General features: G+C 43.6%; 2 protein-coding genes across 3 annotated transcripts in view; one reads left to right on the forward strand and one right to left on the reverse strand.

Moving 5' to 3' along the window:
* The window catches only part of LOC116957370 (rab11 family-interacting protein 4-like), a 34656-nt gene extending 24738 nt beyond the window's left edge, over positions 1–9918 (reverse strand). Inside the window, exons 1-3 of one of the 2 annotated variants that reach the window (XM_032979494.2) lie at positions 9381–9918; positions 4035–4087; positions 2526–2769 (exon numbers count right to left, since the gene is read on the reverse strand). In XM_032979494.2, coding sequence (XP_032835385.2) covers positions 2526–2746 — 221 coding nt within the window. In that variant the 5' untranslated portion in view covers positions 2747–2769; positions 4035–4087; positions 9381–9918. The remainder of the gene's footprint in view (positions 1–2525; positions 2770–4034; positions 4088–9380) is intronic. The other variant, XM_032979486.2, reaches the window with a different exon arrangement.
* A 2014-nt stretch (positions 9919–11932) lies between these two features.
* On the forward strand, positions 11933–20710 carry LOC116957383 (uncharacterized). Its single transcript, XM_032979505.2, has 7 exons — positions 11933–14047; positions 16188–16369; positions 17205–17427; positions 18337–18417; positions 18900–18977; positions 19681–19787; positions 20042–20710. The coding sequence occupies exons 1-7, from the start codon at positions 14008–14010 to the stop codon at positions 20120–20122; spliced, it is 792 nt and encodes a 263-aa protein (XP_032835396.2). The 5' UTR covers positions 11933–14007; the 3' UTR covers positions 20123–20710.

The raw sequence follows: 20710 nt of genomic DNA on the forward strand, positions 1-20710 counted from the left end.
CAGCCAAGTGGCGTCGGAACAGCGCCCCCCCCCCCCCTCTCTACAAGATCCTAGCGTTAAGCGAGAAGGGGGGGTGAATGTGAGATGAACCGTACACAGCTGGAAACATTTAATCTAGGTGTGAAAGCACAGTCCCCCCCCCCCCCGCCAATCCAGCTTCGATGACACGCTCACACCGACTCATTTACTCTGGCTGGCTCCAAGACGCTTCTGTGCGAGACATACACGACGTTTCTCGATGTGCGAGCCCTCTTCTAAGCTATGCTATACTTCAGTCGAGTCATCATTGAGGCTTCTCTATGAAGCTCCTCGTATGGATGATGAGGTTTCCGTATGAAACTCTGCAACGTGGATCCTCTATGAAGCTTATGGATGAGACGTGCATGAGGGTTCTCAATGTAGAGCCCTTTCCAAAGGCTTTAAACTTCTGCATTATATTCATCACTGTGGCTTCCTAACGAAACTCTTCAATGTAAATCCTCTGAGGCTTCTCTAAGTTATACTCATATTTCCCTATGAAATCCATCATTCAAGCTCCTGTTATAAAGATTGTGTACGCGGCTTCCTTACAAGACTATTCCATGTGGAACCTCTGAAGCTTCTGCTTAAAGCACCGCCATTAAGTTTCTTCTTGAGACTTCAAAGTGGAGCATTGATCCGACGCTTCTCTAGAAGACTCAGAAATTATTCTATTCGACTAAGCATTGCATCCGTAAAATCAGTTGTCTGCACGCAGAGTTAAAATGCTTCCACCAAATGGGTTGGTGGAATTGTCATGCAGAGATTACGAAACTTAACTGTACCACTCTGGTTATCCACATGAGACCAATGATGCACCACAGGTACGTTGCGTCAAGGGTCTATTGCACAACACAAGGCACAATGACAGGAGGTTGAGATGGCATTTGAAACGAATTGTGCCTTTAGCAGGTAGGGTGTGGCCAGCCACCATGCACTGTTGTACTTTACTTGAGAAACAATCGCCTAAAACATGTTTGGGCACCTGAATCACATCACCCACAATCGGGTCCACCTTTTCCAGCCGTTTCAAGAGCCAATCTCACGACCCCAATGGCATCCACATCAGCCCAACTGATAAGGCTAACAAGTAAGCTGTAGATATTTTCCCTGCAAAATAATGTCGTTCCTGGCCCAACCAATATAATAGACGCCCTAAAAAGCTTGCATATACAGCACGCACACACACCCCCAACGGTCTTAAGCATGCAGCTGCTTTTGTAAAAGATAATAACGAGGGACAACTACCAGCTGGAGGGATCACACCAACAATCAGCATCTTATTTGAAACCTTGCCCTTGCTTTTAAAAATAACATTGTTGTCAGCTGTCTGAATAATGTATACCAATAGAAGCACGGAATGGAACTCATGTTGTAAGAAATATATATTGAAGAGGCCAGCTGATATAACTTGGACATTTTCCTACATCTGCTCAGAGAGAAAACACATATCCTATTAATCCTATGCACTGTCATCTCTAGGATAAATATCCCAATAATCATCTTGAGAAGGAAGCTTTTTAAGTGACTGGTTGGCTCATACTATTAGTTTGAAGTGATAGGACGTCTGGATATTTTAAGCATTCGTTTTCACAAATGTGTGACAGCGTGACTCAGTCCCATTAAAATGACATGGAGCAACCAACTGTATATTTATCCTGGGCGTGTGCACAGAGAGGCCTTAGCCATTGGATAAAGTCCAAATAAGTGGAACGGGTTTATTGTTGCTGTTTTCACTCGTGCTATATCGAGCTTGTTGTTGTTGTTGTGTTTGGCCTTTACTAGATTCAGTTTCAGTTTCATTTATGTGAGCCATTCGACTCTTGAATCGGGTGCAACCGCAACAAACAAAAAAACAAGCAATAAAATACAACAAAGGAAATAATGCATGTTTGCATACTTTTTTTTACATTTACCATTGGTTGGTAGATGAACATGTTACACCAGTTATGACACGCACGAGCAATCATCAAGTTTTTATGTTAATGGAAACTATACCTCAATGACCGTTGCCTTTAATTATAAAATTATGCTCTGCTTTACTTGTTTCTATACCGTACATGTTTATGTACAACAACCATTTTGTCAATCCACTGCTGGATGAGGGCCTCCCATTGGCGTGCGGGTCATGGGGGTTATTTGACCCTACTTAACCACGCTAGTCAGTGCGAGTTGAATGTGAACAGCATAGACGCTTGAGCATAGCAACGTAGTCCCACAGTCTATAGCGCCCGTTACGCATGTTGGTCACACGTGAAAGCACTATCTTGTGTCAATGCCACAAAGCTGTTGGGATCCGACGACATCTGGAGCATTCCAGATTATTTGGTGGCAGGCATGGTGTTGTGAAAAAATAATTTAAATGAAGCTAAACTAGTACAAAGTACAGACATTTTCTTGGCATTGCTCTACGCTACCATCTCGAAACTCCCGCCTAGTTAGTCGCTAGGGCCCGGGCGAAAGCCAGAGAGATTACGGAGGTAGAGACCGCAAACCCAGGTGCTCACTTCTTGCGCCCGTCGGGCAGGAACATGCTGCTGTTCCTCGCGTCCTCGGGCGCCGCGGCCTCCGAACTGCCCATGGTGTCGATGGCACTGTCGCTCTCTCCCTCGTCCTGCGTGTCGGCAGTGAGTAGCAGTAGAGGGCCTGCTCCCCAGGTCGGACGCGTCTCCATCTCCCCGTACATGATGGCGCTGGCGTTGTTGGCGGGAGGGCGACCAGGACGCATGTGACGCTGCCGCAGAGCTACGGCTGCACGTGGGAAGGCGCAGGGGATAGAAGAGAACAGAGGAGGCATGGGCATCAGCATCCGGTTACCGACGCAGCAAACGTGGCAGAGAAACCCTGAGCAGCTCAAACGCAGCAAGAGCCTCCCGATGTTACCTGGAATCTACGCACGCCGGCAAACACACATGCTCCTCTCTGGGTAGAGGTGGGGATGTGTATGTAAATGTGTATTACGTATGTGCCACTGCTTCATGCGATAAAACTGAACGAGTGGAAAAATAGACTCGGATATAAGAGTACATCCGAAAATAGATCGTGCCTGGACCGACCAAATGAGCCAGCCCAATTAAAATAAAAAAGCGTCTTGTGTTTTGTTTACTGTTGTACCCGCTGCAGGAGTCCCACTATTCGTGTGCGTGTGCCCAGGAGTGGGGACCGACGGCACAGTGGCGACATTGTGCGCGTCTCGCTCCCCACCAACCCCCACCCCCGAGTAGGGCGCCCGTTGTTCAATGCGCGCGTTGACACAGAAGGCAGGTGAAACGGCGAGCGCCAGTCGCTTTCCGCAGTCGTTGCGAGGGCGTCTCGCATTACGGTGTCCCCATGACGAGGTTCGGTTTCGAGGATGAGATCACCTTGGTTACAACACCACACCATGCACAAGCGCGCAAAGACCTCGTACAGTTTTAACAACACGCCCATGGGGGGAAAAAGGGACATCACTGCTCGAATTAATCTCACCGCAATTAGTTTTTACGAGTTTTTTTATGAACGCATAGGTTTACACATCGTTTGTATAGCCAGGGCAAAACGCAAATATACTCCGGTGGTTAGCTTTAATTTATAGACTACCTTTGAAGACTGAATGAAACAATCAAATCGGCCAGGTGGAACCACTGGCTTGACAGCTTTGATGGAATGTAAGGCACACCTCATTGCAAGTGCCAGGCTGGCTCACACTGAACCTCGAAAACACCCGCACCACCACATTCACCACTGGCAACAGTTGGGACGGACGGCTGTGGGCACTCTGGTTAGCACTTGGCGAGGTATGCGCTGACTCATCCACTCTGGATTAACGATGGTGGGCTGGAAAATATGCAAAAGCAAACTAAAGCTGCCAAAAGTGCAACATCAAACATTTATGTATGCCCAAACTACTCACTGTATAAGTCGGGTTTGCCGAACCTGCGTTTCACCGTATGCAAAGCGTGATCCAAAAATAGCATAGAGGTCACTGTCACACTGGTCTTTGCTGCTCTTATTGGGAATGGTATCAAGAAATTTACGACAGCTGTTCTGCAGTCAGACGTAAAAACACGGGCTCGGCCAATGTCAGATTCTAAACACAGAAACGAGACCACGAGATCGTTGAGAGACATTTATAATTAGCAAGTACTTTGTTAAATCCTGCCTGGCATGACGGTTTCAGATCAGGGAGTCATTTTCTGTAATATCAAACCACAGCATCACCAAAGCTTACGTTATGAATAGCCAAGAATTTAATGTGGTCTTGCACCAGAGGCGATATGGAAATATTTACCGCTGAAAGTTTTTTTAAAAAAAAGTATCATTTGTTACTGCTTTTTTTCAGCCTAAGCAAGACTGTTGCAAAACAAGGTATAAGAGTTTTACCAGAGCTAGTTCATAAAAGAATAATAATAAGTTAACGTAACAGTAACTATTTATTTACCCAGGAAAGTCTCAAGTGAATATTAATATAGGGCAGTGATCTTTTTCAGGAGAATCCTGCTTGAAATGTTTGAGCAATTCCCACTCAATAGATTTGTTCCATGGGGAGGAAACTGAAGTATCCAGAAAGAAAGAAAAATCGGTAAGACAGAAAAACATTTCAAATCTGTAGAGGCAAATTAAAAGGGAGTTTTACTTTACGAGTCTATTTTGTCCTGCTTCCTTAAGAGTTGGCTCGTGGCAAAGAAAAATAAAGGCAAGCAACAAACATAAGACTTCACAGAAATTATCTGACACGTCAATGAGTTTTAAAAATACTTTGCTTGTGCAAAACAGCTAAGGGTTTTTGCAGCACAGAAGATGAATTTGACAAGATACTTGTTTTTGTGTTTTTTAAGGGACTCTGGGTTGTAGAGAATGCACAAATCATGTCAACAGGTCGAGTCAGTCTCCCTCCCCCTTCGGTTTTATGATATGTGCACGTTCGTGTGTGTGTGTGCAGCCAGAAAAAAAACGCTGAGACTTTGAGAATAATTCAGGTTGTTTGGACAGGCTCTCTGATAGTCAGGAAATATCTGTAGGCAGGGCACAAACCGAGCATTATCAGCCAGCCACCAGTTTCCTGCCACTTACTGTCATTCCAGTTCGAGCCAACTTTAGTTTGACACAGCCCAAACATAAACAGTCCCTTCTGGGCCCTGCCTTTTCGCTTGTATCTTTGCCCAATGTTCGCAAAAGGTCACGATGCATTGTATTAAATGTTGATGCCTTTAAAACAGATTAATTCAAACTGGATGTTTTTTTTCAAGCCGGTATACTCTGCAATCACACTACTCTTCAATCACACCACACATCCTCACGCAAAAAAGCAAATCAGTACAACGCAGGCTTAATTGAAAAACACAGTTCTTTAAAGAAAAGTGACAGCGTTTGAATTAATCAGCCAGAAACCACATTGCACTGGTGGAAGAAACAGAGCGTGCATGTCTTTCCAACTTTTTTTGTCCACATTACCTCTTAAAACTCCCGCAGCCGCACAAGGGCCTATGAAAGCAGGCACCCTGCGAACAATCCTTACCCAGCTGAGACGCCCAATCCCCCCGCATCAACCGGGACGTGTGGGTAAACAGACGCCCTTGGCAAGCCATGGCAATTACTGAACATAGACTGCACGATCGGTCGCCCTTACCCCTGGCTCTCTCTTTCCCTCGCTTGCTTTATATTACACCAGCCTCAAAGAGCGGAGCTGTTTTTTAAAGAGCCCGCGTTTTTTTTTTAAATATTCAATGCTGTGAGAGTGAGGCATTGGCTTAATGTCTCGGCATGTATGACTCACCTAGATACCTATATCTAAACGTCATGAAGTTATCCATTTAGTCCTTTGTTTAGAAACAACGGTCATCAATTATGCATGCGTCATTTACACAGCAGCACAACTATGCAAAATGGCTCACACCACTGTGTCTTCACCACCAAGTTCCAAAAAAGTGTGTATCTTGATAAGACATCTGACATCAACAAAAGAGGGTTCAACTTACAGTTGTTGGTGTGAGGTGACGAAAGCAGGTGTTTTTGAATTATGACATTGGTTTTAAAGGTCAAACCAGTTACTTCAAATCAACTTGGCATAACATAGAATAATAATTTACAACCTTTTTGTCAATACTTTACAGGGTGGTTCAGATGTCGTGACCCCCCATTTAAGTCTGTAAAACGTCTTTTATTTAATTACGGTTTCTTTAAAATAGAAATGAATATGCAGAGGGAAAAACCGTCAGGGGTCAATAAATTGGGGGGAGTCACAATACATCTGGACTGCCCTATACACTGATGGATGGTAGCCTTCCCACACCGTGTCGGTCATGGGGGTTTCTTGACCATACTTGACCGTGCTGGTCAGTCCAGGTTCGTGACAGGGCGGGGGTGGCAGGACCAGTTTAAATCGCACTCGCCGCTGATGTTAGCCATGCATAAGAGTCAAGCCGAGGTCACTCGTTTCATCGCGCCTAGTGAGCTAACCACTGCAACACGGCTACCCCACCACAACCTTACGGAACTGTACTCGCCATGCAACTGGAATATGTTGTGCACGACGGTGGTTGAGGTGGGAAAAAAAGCTTACAGCCACCCACCCTCGATTTTTGCCACGCAACTGTAAAGCGATGCTATTAACTTTGGTCAGAGATTGGCAGCAGTGGGCTAGATCTTCACGCATGCCTTAACTCCACCCAACGCATTAAACCCTGGGGAAATAGGTTGCCAGTATGTACAAAATAAAAAAAAACTTTACAAGGTGGGGTGTGCATAGACATTAATGCACGAATTCCCAATCCAGCCTGTAACACGACTCCTCTAAACTGGGATGTCCTGTTCTAAGGCTCAAGAGTTGCACAGTGGGGGAGTACAATGGTGCTTTGAATTGCATATGTCTTCCTGTGTTTGCAATTTGGAGTTAAATATTTTATACACACACACACATATGCAGGCACATTGTAAAGGTAATGGCAGTGCTTAATTGGTTTCTTTGGTGGAAATGTGATGTTTGCGTAACCTTATATAAGGAACTGGTTTTGCAGTGTTTTACAAGCACAAATCAGGGTGGGAGCAGGTTACGTTTGTTATTAACATTGCAGTAGACGTACACAATAGGCAAAGGTTATGGGCAAGGGCCATCCTTAAGCTGCTCTGAAATAGGTCCATTGACTGAAACGTTAACCGACTCAAATATATATTTATGTTATGAAGGCAGTGGTAATAAACGCGGTTTGTTTTTAGCATACGTACTCGGCATACGTACTCGACAGTAACATAAGTGCTCCAGTGGGAAAAGCAACCTCCCATAACGATAGAAATGTATCAGTTGAATCATCACTTCTTATGACTCGCTGAACAATTATTTCACATTCGTTTTTTTTACTAAACTATTTATAGGAAATGAAGCGGTAAAATGTTAAATAGTGTATACTCGGCCAACACATTTGAGTAATTACTGTGTATAATTAAAGTTTGTATAACTCATCTATTAATGCAGAATAACTATGATTGCTTCAATACGCAACGCCGGCGTTAATTATTGCACTGGTATTTACGTATCCCATTGATTACAACAGAATGTGTCCACAGAGTGCACAGTCGTTGAGAAGTACTACAGCTTGTTCTGGATAACATAAAAAATAAACTCAACATTGTGTTTTCTCTTCTCCAGCTATCACGTATCACGGGCCCCCCTTTGATGTCTAATGCTGCCCCTTTAGCCATCAGAGACTCGGGGTCACCCGGGATCATAGCTGGGGATTACATTAGCATGTGTCCTGGAGGGCAGGAGACTTTAAAAAAAGTAACTTTGAGGATGAGGGTGATGATAAGCCAAAGCAATTAGCACGTATACATTGATGTAAACACAAGACACTCAGTCACTAGATCAAGGCGTGGGTAAATTGGGTTAATTCCCCTTCCGTCTAAGTTTGGGAAAGGGAAAAATGTTTTTCTGTCTTTAGTTACAGCCCATGAAGGCTGGTGGTAACTGTACCAAATGGCCAGCTCTTCCATACATAACTAGATCAACTGAAATGACCAAACGACCTTCATGACCAAGGTGGCCAAAACTGAAATAATTATTATTTAATACAGTAGTGCGTTTATAATATTGTACGTACACAATCCATCATTGTTTGGGTACAGTATTGTGTAAATTCCATCGCTAACGCGCACCGACCACAGTGGTGAAGTATGGTCAAAAAACATCCACGACTGGCACGGCGTGGGGGGGATGGAGGGAGGCCCTCACCCATGCAGTGGATCGACGAAATCAATGGCATTGTAATTGAGGGCACTTGAAAAGAAAGAAAACATCATTTGTGGGAAGTATTAACGTGAGATTGGAGATCAGTAATGTTATTTGCCTAAATGAGATGACCACACGTCATTGTGTGATGTCACATTCAAGCGTCTCCACACTTGAAACTACTCCCAGCCTCAATGGCAACAACAATTGCTGTATAAAAATCAAAACAATAGCCATAACGATAATACATCGCTATAATAGGGCCCCCAATATTGTTTATTTTTGGAACACACCAGAAATATGTATTACCCATCAGAATGGGACCACAAAACTCCGTGGGTAGAAAAAAAATCACGAAAAAGTATCATCTTCCATCGCATGCCATTCTCTCTCCACTGCTGACTTCTAGCCCTTCTCCCCACTCGGATGATGATGCCCTCACAGCAGCAGCACCGGCTACTACTACAGGCTGGTCCAGATATCTTGTAACCCCCATTTAATTATCTAAAACGTTAAAGTGTATTTAAAACGTAAATAAATATGCAAAGGAAAAAATACATCGGGGTCAATTAAATTGGGGGGGGGGGGTCACAAGACATCTGGACCCCCACTGGTACAGTACGAGTTAATCCTCTGCGCTGTCAACTTTTACCAAAGTTTAAACACAACAGCACATTCACACTGCGCTTTCGTTTGGCTTTCAATTAATATACCTTTTTTACTTCATTTTTTACAAACTACAGTACACGGGGAAAGCACTGCAGTACAGTACTACAAGTACTGTCGTGCAACAGGAGAGGCAAAGCCCTACCCCCCATCAATCAGCGCAAACATCGTCACCCCAGGAGCCGCATTCACAACACAGTGACACGTTAACAAACGTAGCCACACGGACAATGAAACACATCATCACCACCACCACTACCACCACGATAGCCGTGGTCAATCCACTGCTGGATGATGCCCCTTTTCCAAGCCGTCATCCCTCACGAGCCTCCGATGCAGCTATCCACTCCGACGATACATCATCACCGTCGTCAACATCATCACCGAGCCATGGTTAATTCACTGCTGGACGATTAAAGACTTGCTCCTGCGATGTAGCCAGTCGTGAGCCATCATTATACTCCCCAATGAAATATTCCACGCGCTCACTCACCTCAATGAAACGGCGACGACGTCTCCTCCCTCAACAATGACAGCAGCTGCAAGCACCAGCCGTGAAGCGATCTTCTTTTCTGAACCTCCGTCTCCCTACCTTCTCCGCCCTACCCACGCCACCCCTCTCGTCGTGTCTCTCCACCACCGATCGATGGGTAAAACACCTCGAATGGGGTCGACACGCGCCACCACCACCACCAACAACACAACAGGGAGCGCAACTGCTTCCTCCTTCCCTCCTGGCCTTCCCCCACCCACCACCACCACCACCCGGCTCCTCTGCCCGAGTGAGTAGGGAAAAACAAGTGAAACTTAACGCAAGAGGGGGGGGGAGGAGGAGAGGCCAGGTGATTGTGTACCCACACCACACCACACCCCCCCTCCCCACACTGCAGCTCGCGTAAGTTACGTTGGCCGTGTTAAACCACGACACCTCAATACTCGCTGGCTTTTAGGGGGCTCCCGAGTTGTGCGACGATCCCTCTCTGTCCCGTCCGCTGTTCTCTTCAGGTTCCCTTCCCTCCTTCCCTCCCTCCCTCCTCCTCCTTCTCACCTCACTCTACCCCCCCCCCCCCCCCCTCGGCAACCAACCCCACCTCCCGCTTTATGCTCCACAACTCGCCCGCATCATCAGTCTCAACGCTGAATAAAACACGATCTTCCTCGTCTTGGCGGGACGGGGAGGGGCCTCGATGCCTGCGTGCGACGGGACGCCCACACGTGTTGCGGCTCAGCCCGGCTAGAGGGCGCTCTCGAAACGTGGGAAGACGAACTCGAATGTCAGCGTCAATCGGAGCTGGAACAGCAGCGGCTCACGCGCAGAGAAAACAAGCGCACCTTTTCGAGACCCAGACATCGCAAACATCTCCCTCTGGATTTTTTTTTTAAACATTGCTCCTCCTTGAAAACGCTGGCGTAACCCATCGAGCGCATCAGAAAATTCAAGTGCGCGCATCTCCTGCATTAATGGGGCGTTAAAGTTTCAGTTTCATGTATTTGGTATAGCGCTGTTAAGCCATTGGGCTCTTAAAATCGGGTGCAACCGCAACAAACAAAAAAACAAAAACATGAACAAGAAAACATCTTCAAATGACTATGTGACTGTGCAAACAGAAAATCCAGGAAGAAACAGCAAAATATTCCTGAAAAAGCACCGTACACCAACGCTGTGTGCAAAAATCCCAGTGGGATGCAAGTCAAACAACAACAACCACAAGACAACTTAGATTAAGGCCATCAGTCTAACTCCGTACTACAACAAACAAACATGGCCAAACCAAAAAAACGTTTTCGAAATCACCAAAATAAAGCCACAAATGCAATGTAACAAAGACAAGCCACAGCAGTGCCAGTGTGGCCATGAAACCCCAAACTATTGACCCCATGTAGTACCCCACTGTAGTAAGTGCCCTCTTTCACCGAACGGGGGAGTAAAAAGACTAAACGAACTCTCTCCTGAAGCCCTCTCGTGGCTAGTAGATCTCAACATTGGCATTAAGCTCCTGAATATATTGGCAGATGCAAGAATAGAATACATGGGCAAGCCCAATATGATCGTCAATGTCATCATGTCGTGGTCTATCCGCTCATGGGTCAAGGCCTCCTTCACCTAGTAGCCACGACTACCTCACAAATCACGATCCCGCGATTCAACACTCCATAAAGATCCTCCTACACACAAGCTGATTGAATCGCTCCATATCAGAATTTTAACTTCCTCTTAAGGCATGTTCCTTCTTTGGCTGCCGGATGTTAGCAATCATGTAAATAAACTGATAACTGTTATGTACCTAAGTTGATAACTTACCGCTTCTGACCCATGGGATCAGTATTTACTGTAATAATACAAGTGTTAGGGAGTTTGTTTACTGATACATTTGAAGAAGAGATAACACATTCCTACGTATGTGGCATTGACACCCCGTTAAATAATTAACCGACTTTTCAAAATGCATTTTTCGGTCAGGTCGCAAGAATAAAATTCCAATGTGTGTCGTGTACCCTCCTCCATTCGACACAGCCAAATAAATAAAAGTGTCACGTGAACAACGGACCCTAATTCTTTTTTTAATATAACTTCAGCACACAAGGGTGTTTTGGAGAGCAATCCACAACATTTTACAATTTAGTTACCCGATCTGACCAGAACTTCAATAGACTCAGAATACTAGTCGCGAAAGCCTATACGTGTCAAATATATCGATTATATACAGACTGGATAACGCCGGTGCATTGCTAACTCAGTGTAATGGGATTGAACTAAGTGAAAAAACACGTGTTTCTGTCGGGTCATACAGTTGGTGCCCATTAAAGCGACGATTTTAGCTCAGCAAACATATGCAGCAGCTGTAAAAGCCTTCCCCTTCTCTCAGTAATTAATCATCGAGGACACGTTTGTGACTTTGTCTCCCGCATTTCTGCTCTCGGCGAGATAACCCGAAACGACACACAACGCATACTCGGTTGGCCGTGCTACATTTCTCTATGCTCCCATAATGGATCGGTGTTGTGTGGCACAGATCCCATTAAATAAATGACGGAGAGGAAACGAAGCGGCGAAAAAATAACAAAGCGTTGCTATGGTGTCCTGTGTTTCACCAGCGAGCACCGCAAAGCATAAAATACATAAACAAGGAGATGGTTCCATCTTCTGTGTCCATCCATTGCTCAACTCGTGGCATCTGCAGTAGCCAGATGAATGCCAGTAAAACGACGGTGGTGGTGATGCCGCTTGACCTTTAAATATATATTTTAATACACTGAATGTTTTTTTTTTATACAGTATAAGGGAACTTCATGAGGAGGATATCCTCGGAAACAGGATACACGGTCACTAAATGCAAAGTGGTCTCTGATTTAAACGTAAATTAACCATGCACAACCCTCCAGCCCCACGGCTGCCCTTTCCAGCTGAAATAGGCTGTACCATGCCCTGCCGAGTTCCCTGTCGGAGCACCAACGGGCATTCACATGTCACCCACCGCCCTTCAGCTCTTTGGTATTTCTTTGTCTGGCGCAACGGGTGGTGTGGAACGGGTCTGTGTGGCTGCGAGCTAAAGTCAAACGTGCCACCCACCCTCCGTTTGATTTAGCACTCCCCACAGCTCCCACTCTGTGATTAACGTTTTCCCAGGATCTTTGCACGAGCCCGTTGCGGTCTGGTTGACTCAACATTTTGCCGTGCAGTTAAGTTTCTCGTGCTCAGCAATCCAGCGTGTGAATTTTTGTTGCAGTGAAAATGTAACCCCGCAAAGGGCCCCCTTTACTTCACGATGGTCAGTATTGAAAAATTACGCACGGACAAAAGCATTCGAGATCAAAACCAGTGGAGAGGTTTGTTGTTTAGACAAAGTCTGCTGGAAAATGTTAAGTCTGCAAAGCCCAGAGGCTGATGGACGAACAAGTACAGTATTTAATTTCATGTGGAAACAGGCCAATTTACTAATTTAAATGTATTTCCAATTAACGATTGTGTTCGAATTGAATGCAATTGTAGTCCTTTGGAATTACAGATTGCTACCTGTACCTTTTATCCTAGTAATTTATCATTTGCATTACCAAAAATTCGTACATCTTAATCAGCATCCTGTCTATGTGATTGCAATTTCTGGAACTTGTAACATCATACTAAATTCTGCAAATGCCAACATTATGACGATGGCATCAGTAGGACACGTTTAGAGGAGTACTATGACGACGTGACGTCATGCGCGCTGTGAGGCGCGATGACGTCACGTCAGGGAGCTACTTAAAGGGGACCCCCGGTGACTGAAGCGGGGTCGTTGTGGGAGCCCGAGGATGGTGAGGGTCTGAAGGAGGTCTCTCCTGCTCGCGACCGGACGGTGTTTGCTGATCCCCCGTTCCCCGACTCGAGTGAGATAGCCAAGGCTAGCAGTCATTGGATAGAGCCCGAGGTCCGCGTGAAGGACCGAGTGTAGGGACACCTACCTCCGGTAGAGTTGTTACTTCCTTGTGTTATTAAACCGGCGCAAGCCATTTACCTGGAATCTGCCTTCGAGTCGTCATTCACCACTCAACACATGTACCAATGGATTCATCAATTAAAATTAATCAATTACACAATATGTTGTCTCTTTCCCGATGGATGTACACATACAATACCGTACACACTATACTCAAATCAAAGACAGTTTATTCGTATAACAAACTTTTATTCTAAAATGCATGTACCCCTACTACCTATGTGATGCATTGCTGTTATATCAGTTGTAAACTATTGAATAAATAATGGCGCTCTTGAAGAATGGTACCTATATACAGTATATATACCAGCAGCCTATATAACCAAATTACCCACATTGTTCTGGATGTTTTCAACTTACGGAAGCTGTCGAAGAAAATAGATTTTCCAACATTACAAAAGCTGGTTTATTTTTAAATCGCGGAAATGCAAACCTGACTGGTAACATTCAAAGTACTGTGTGTGTGTATATAGCACGTAAAGGAAGAATATACGTCTCCAAAGTGACGTACCTACACGCTCGGTATATATTCTGGAGGTGTACACGTGTGAACATTTCTTCTCCCTCAAAATAAGTTTGTGCCGAACTTAAATGTTCCATCACTGCTACTGAGACACTGCCTCTGGGTAACGACGACGAAACATGTTTTACAAGCACCAAGCTTATGCGTGTATCTATAGAGGTAAGAGGAACATTTTCATACCTATTGAAAAATAAAATGGTATATGACCGTGTAAATAAAGTTCTGTACTGTATTCATGTTAACGTTATTGTTCGATAAGTTAATATCGTGTTTTTTTTTAAGTAGTTTGCATATTTTTCGATTCAAAGCTTTCGCGACTGCAGGGATTCTCATATTCTTGGTTCTTTCGGTAAAGTCACGTAGAAGGGAAATCATATTGTTTTATTTGTATTATTTTATTATTTCCCTTCTACGTGACTTTACCGAAAGAACCAAGAATAGTTTGCCAATGTTTCAATTTTACCAGCATCACCCCTCGCGACCCCACCACGTGTGACAGGCGTTATAGAGGCTATGGGGGCCACGTTGTGGGCAGCAATGGACACAGTGCAGCAACAGAAAAAATCCATTGCTGTACAGTACTTTTAATGCTATGCCTCCTCATCTATGCTCCCCATCGTCATCGAGCCACACTGACCAGCAGTGGAAAGCATGGTAAAGTAAACCTTCATGGACTCGCATGGAGTGGGGTTGACCCCTCATCCTGGTGGAGTGACCAATGGGATATATACGCGTACAACAATACGTTATGACTGTGCATCGTAACTGCTGTCCGCATTTCACCGCAATTAAAAAAAGCGAATTGCGATGATTGCTGGGATGGTTGGATGAGTTTCAATGCATAAATGCATGTTCACATTGAGATCGAGTGCGGCATTGTTAGCGATCACATATAATTCTGAATGTATATTCTTCTAATATATATTTTATTATTTAATTGTTTCCCTTCAACGTGACTTTACCGAAAGAACCAAGATTATGAATCACTGCAGTAACGAAAGCTTTAAATCAAAATTTAATTCTGAATGTGTTCACCTCGCCGACCATTTGTGTCTATGGTTGAGCTGTCCATGATTTCACCCACATTTCAAATAACCGTAGAGGAGCGAATGAATGAATTAGTTTTTCATCTAGAACCAGATGTAAAGCCAGCGGAGACAAATGCCATGTATGCCAAGTATAATGACAGAATGCTGAAAAACGCTTTGGTGGAAAGCAAAAGGCCTTGCATATATATGCAAACAGGTTTGTGCACGTGTGTGGATACATCAGTAGAGGAATCGATAGATACATCGATTCTTAGGTTCACAATAGAATCGTGCACTTCATCATCAGAGAGCCCACGCAGTCATGATCTAGCTACTGTTGGATGAAGGTCTCTAAATCTACTTATACGTCCTTAAATCTTTTCATACCTTCTATGTTGTATATAATTGGTTCACAATGACCCCGGCAACCCCATTCACCACAGTTGAGGAAAATCATTGATTATTTAATCGAAATTTAAACGTAAAATAGTGCCAATTGATCGAATACCTTTACGTGGGATGACATTCCTTGGCTACTGCCTCTCATGTAGCGGATACCCTGCAATAGGCACGTTCACTCCCAACTCCCGTTATTTGATTAATGTGTCTGTATAATATGCAAAGTCTGACTTGCCTGCAATGTGTTACTCCTTTATTACATCTCATTTCGTGCTAGTTGTCTTGTTCTGTGTTAAATTTTGATTTAAAGCTTTCGTGACTGCAGGGATTCATATTCGTGGTTCTTTCGGTAAAGTCACGTAGAAGGGAAACAATAAAATAATAAAAATCTAAAACAATAAAATATTTGTTCTGTATTGTTTGCCTACATGCAAATCACCATGAATTGTGACCAATCTCATGACATATAGGAAGCTAAGCCGCCTTAAGTCTGCTTAGTATGTGTACATAAGACTGGCAATGCCTAGTGTTGTCAACCTGTTAGGCTATCATATTACCCGGAAATGATGGTATAATAGGATTCTTGCATCTATCTGTGCAGAGTTTTGAGTGTTACCCCATCACATGCATGGGTTTCGCCTGCCTACTCCGATTTCCCCTCGCATGCCAAACACCTATCTAACCGGTATTGGCCAAACTTCCATATGCAGCAGGACCATCTTGAAATTAGTCTTGAGTCTCGGTGAGGATTTACTGGGTAAACGAAGGATATTCGTCTCCTTGCCCATTGTTTGCACTGCATGTCTCATCCTGCTCATTCTCCTACCCAGTTGCATTGATAAAATAAAATATTGCATGCTGATTGTGCGCAGTGGCAGTGCTGATGCATTGCGCAGTACCAGCGGCAATGGGCAGCACAGTCCACGGGAGTCCGGCTGGCGTGGGGCGAGCAAGCGGCAGCACCAGGACCGTGTCGGTGACGGAGGGGCAACTCGCCGTGTTGGAGTGTGGCTCCGACTCCACCGGGCCTCTCAGATACCTCTACTGGTACAAGGTATGGGGAGGCATTGATCCCAGCGTGGGGAGACATTCATCACTCATCAATAGGGTCCTTATATTCCTCAGCAACTCAAAGCACCGTTGAAATCGGGATTGAAAACTCACTTCTTGAAAACTGCTTTTTGTTTTTGGTTTGCTGTCCTTCCCCCACTCCTCCGATGAGCATGGTTGGCTAAGTTCAAAATACATAGCTTACGCCACATCCCATCTTAAGTGGTAGCTGTTTCCGTGTGGTACAATGTAGGGGGCAATAATGTGTAGCCCTGTTTAGTAATTTATTGGTGATTTTTTTCAAATGTGGCCAATCTGGACCCAATGTGCAGCAAATGGCATACGCAGTTTATGGTTCGGATGTATGTATGTTGAACTTCTTTCACACAAAAACTGGATAACAAACTGAACACAAACAGCAGTTAGAAATAAATCAGTTATCAATTAAGTTTATACACCCCAGGCATTAACCTGCTGGATTCTAACCTCTGCAAACAAGCGGTGAATGTGCTGACGCCAGTCAATGGCACCCGCCCAGGGGTCTAATGCTTAAGCTGACAATTTTTGGCACAGAGAAGGTCACGGTGGTGATGGAAATCGTGAATTTGAATAAAGACCTGTGGAATGTGATATAGCTGTGCAAACACATCGGATTGGGCGCTTCCTTCATTTCCTTTAAAAAATGCGGTATTCAGCAGAGGAGGGTAACCCATTCCATATTCTGTGACATTTTTTATAAATTACATTTGTCGTGAAATTTACCAAAAAATTACTACGTATATATCGTAGCCTTAATAATAATCGACCGATATGATGATGATTTCGTGTTGATTTCATAGGGAAGGGCGCCGCCTCAGAAAAAGCTGGTTGCATACCTGAACAGCGAGACGCACGCGAACGGCACGGGCCGTGGTGAACCGGGCCAGAGGGCCTCCATCCGGGGCCGCTCCACGCTGCATCTCGGCCGGGCGAGACGATCCGACTCGGGCACGTACCGCTGTGAAGCCCTGCCCATGCGCTCACGGCACGTGGTTCGTCACGAGGTGCAGCTCATCGTCACAGGTCCGGCATGTTGTGCAGACATCATCCAGTGATATATGGCTGCAGAATAAGCCAGATTATCGGCTCAGGCAATTATTACAATTGGCTAACACAATTATCTGGCTCAGCCACTTCAAAGATGCGAGTTCAACCCCGATGAATCTTGGAGAGCTGAGTGGAGTTCAAAATAACTCACCCAACGCAGAAGATCGCTGGGCTTGATCTTCCACGAAGCTCATGTTCCACCCTACTAAACCACATCCGCACAACAAATGACATATGCAGATACCTGACGCACAAATGGATACACTAAATGTCTCCAGTGTGCGACTGTGGTCATCCAGAACAGACCATAGGACACATAACGATGCAATGCCCGATCCACAAATACGAAGGAGACATCACAGCGATACACTCCGCTGCTCCTGACCCAGTTGTCTGGCTAGACCACCTGAATGTGAAACTGTAATTGTTGCTCTGCATCTACATCAGCCATAACGAAGAAAATGAATTATGATACAGTCGAACACACAAGCACAAATTGGCCGTTCTTCATAGCAATATTAATACTACTAATGCACAGTATTGACTTCAATAATTACCTGCTACTCTCTCATTTTGATTCAGGGACTCTTTGCCCGCACACGTTAATAATGTGCCCAAACAGGTTAATTAATGATAAACACAGACGACATTTGTTTTCTTTTCACACTCATGCTGCGTAGGGGAATAACAAATATATTGCTTTAACTTAATTTGCATACGTTTTGTATTGTGTTTTTGTTTGACCTCGGCTACCCCTATCACCCCACATTTGTGACAGCTGACCGGAAGAGAAGTGTTCATCATATACCCTGTGTATGTCCAGTTTGTTTGTCTTGTCGGTTGCAATTTGGTGTTCGTGAATTTGTTTTCCCTTTTTCTTCTCAGAGATAAGTTTTGTTGTTGCAAGTGCAGTCAACGACCAGACACACACACCAATTACATCAGTCAACTCTTTGGTGACACCAGGTAAAACATCGATTATTTAAATGCAAAACAGTTTTTTTTCTCCATTAAAATTACATGCCCCTTTTCCGTACATATTTGTTTTTTTATATTTCAGAATGTCTGGGCATTAGTTTTATTGTTTTTGATGACTGAAATCTTAAAGTTACATAAGACAAATCACACATTTAAATAGACCTGAAAAATTACACCAGCAGAGAATTTGAAACCTCCATATAGTTTATTATTCAAATTATTATTTACAGGAAATAAAAAAAACTATACACAGACTTTACCAAAAGTACCAAGAATATACACAGACAGTTGTTAGTGGCATGCATAAATTTCACGTACATAGCAATGGCTGAATTCATTTAGGATTTTCATTTGCTGTCTGTTCTCACTATGTGCTTATGTTAATATGAACACTATAATGTTCATGTTGCTCCAGTCAACACTGTTTATTTGGAAAAATTACTGTCAAATTGTTATGCTTGCAATTACAGAACAAACAAGCTCAACAACGAGAATGGGCAACAACGTTACAGACTTGCGTGGGAAATTCCACAAAGACCTACTCAGAAGTAAGACCACACGTCAAAATCTTAATGAATGCCAGATGTAAATAAAAACTGTTTTAGTCATATTTCAGTATTTTAGACATTTGTCTGACATACAGAATTTTGATCTGCACACTGTAGCAAAATGTAAGAATATGCATTAGAAAAAAAGCTCTTTTACAATGACGTGGGCCACATTTCCACAACCACTGAGAAGTGAGCTGGCCTGATTCTTGCACTGGGCAAAGTGAACTCATCTCAGATTTTCATGGTCGCCTGACTGAATCAAGCCCGCACCAACCCAGCCTGCGTGTCGCTTGCTTATGCAGGCTGCGTGGCTTAGATGCGGGGGCCATGCTCGAAAACGGTCGTGACATCACAAACCAAAGCACCACCACTCCACCCAACTTGGGATGGCATAACCTTAACCAACTGTATGCTCAGGCTTGTTACAAAATTAATCATCACTTCCTCCCAGCCTCGGATAAGTCTATGTCCACGGAGCCTTGCAGCTCTGTTGGGACAATAAATCAGCGTGGTTAGACCTTTCTTGGAATCGCCCAGCATGGCTTAGAGCTGCTTCCCAATGGTTGTGGAAACATAGCATTATTTTTTATCGCATTACCTCACGTATAAATGTCCACATGGTGAATTTCATACAAATACATAAATCGCGTAGTCTCGTGTTGCATTCTCATGTTTGCATCGTATATATTTTATGTTTCAGAATTGTTTCCAGATGGCACCATAAAATCTGAAGAAATTTTGTTGGTGGTTATAATAATCCTCATGTTTTTGGCATCATTTCCCCTTGTTGTCATCATCCTTAAAATTGTAAGTATTGAATGTAATGCTGATTATATTTTTTTACAGGATGACCTAGACAATGGCACATTGTGTGCACAGCTAACAAAAACAGGATGATGCAAGCAGATGAAACTTTCTTTTGCTACGATAAAAAGCGGTGCAAATAACCAACGGACAATTCAAATCTTGCAACTTTTTAATCCAAGGATGTTACCATGCAATAGATACATGTAATGTCAGTGATATGCGTATTTACTGTTATTTTCAATTGTATTTGTTAGCTGTGCAAGAGGACAAAGACACAGGAAGAAGGAAGGACACTTAAAAATAAAGATGAGAAAAACCCATGCCTTGCAACGTAGCACATTTCCTCATTCCAGCATCAATCACGTGGCTTGTGAGACAAAAACCCAAGTTGCTTTACATATATTTACCGATGTCACGTTAAATGTAAATACATGTCAAAGCTGTATGATATTTTAAATGGTAATGTATTTTAATTGATGCTAATATGAAGTTTTTTTAAAAATGTAATTGCATGTCTATGAACAGTTTTTGTTCTTCTATATTTAAGGCCCAATTTCTGTTCAAATACGTTTTTGTTTTCTTCATGTGTTTCACCGTTTTAGAACAGGGTATGCTGGTTAATCTCGAACCAAAACTATGATGAGTATAGTATTCTGCGAAAACACTATTTAAATAAAAACACAAATATTACACGCATAACACAAAGATATAATGCAATACATTAGAGTTGAAACGTCATCTATTATATATATTTTTAAAGTCTGTATTATGAACAATTTTGCTGAGGTTTTCTTTATTATTATGCTAAGGCAACACCGCCAACACAGACGCATCACCAATTATTTGTTTACACTAACGTATGTGTCATATGCTGTACAGTACACAGGGGTATTGTTTTTAAATAAAGTTTTATTAAAATCGTA

The sequence above is a fragment of the Petromyzon marinus genome, chromosome 3, assembly GCF_048934315.1.
Source record: "Petromyzon marinus isolate PM22_M1 ecotype Great Lakes invasive population chromosome 3, UKy_Petmar_22M1.pri1.0, whole genome shotgun sequence".
In the NCBI taxonomy this organism is placed as follows: domain Eukaryota; kingdom Metazoa; phylum Chordata; class Hyperoartia; order Petromyzontiformes; family Petromyzontidae; genus Petromyzon; species Petromyzon marinus.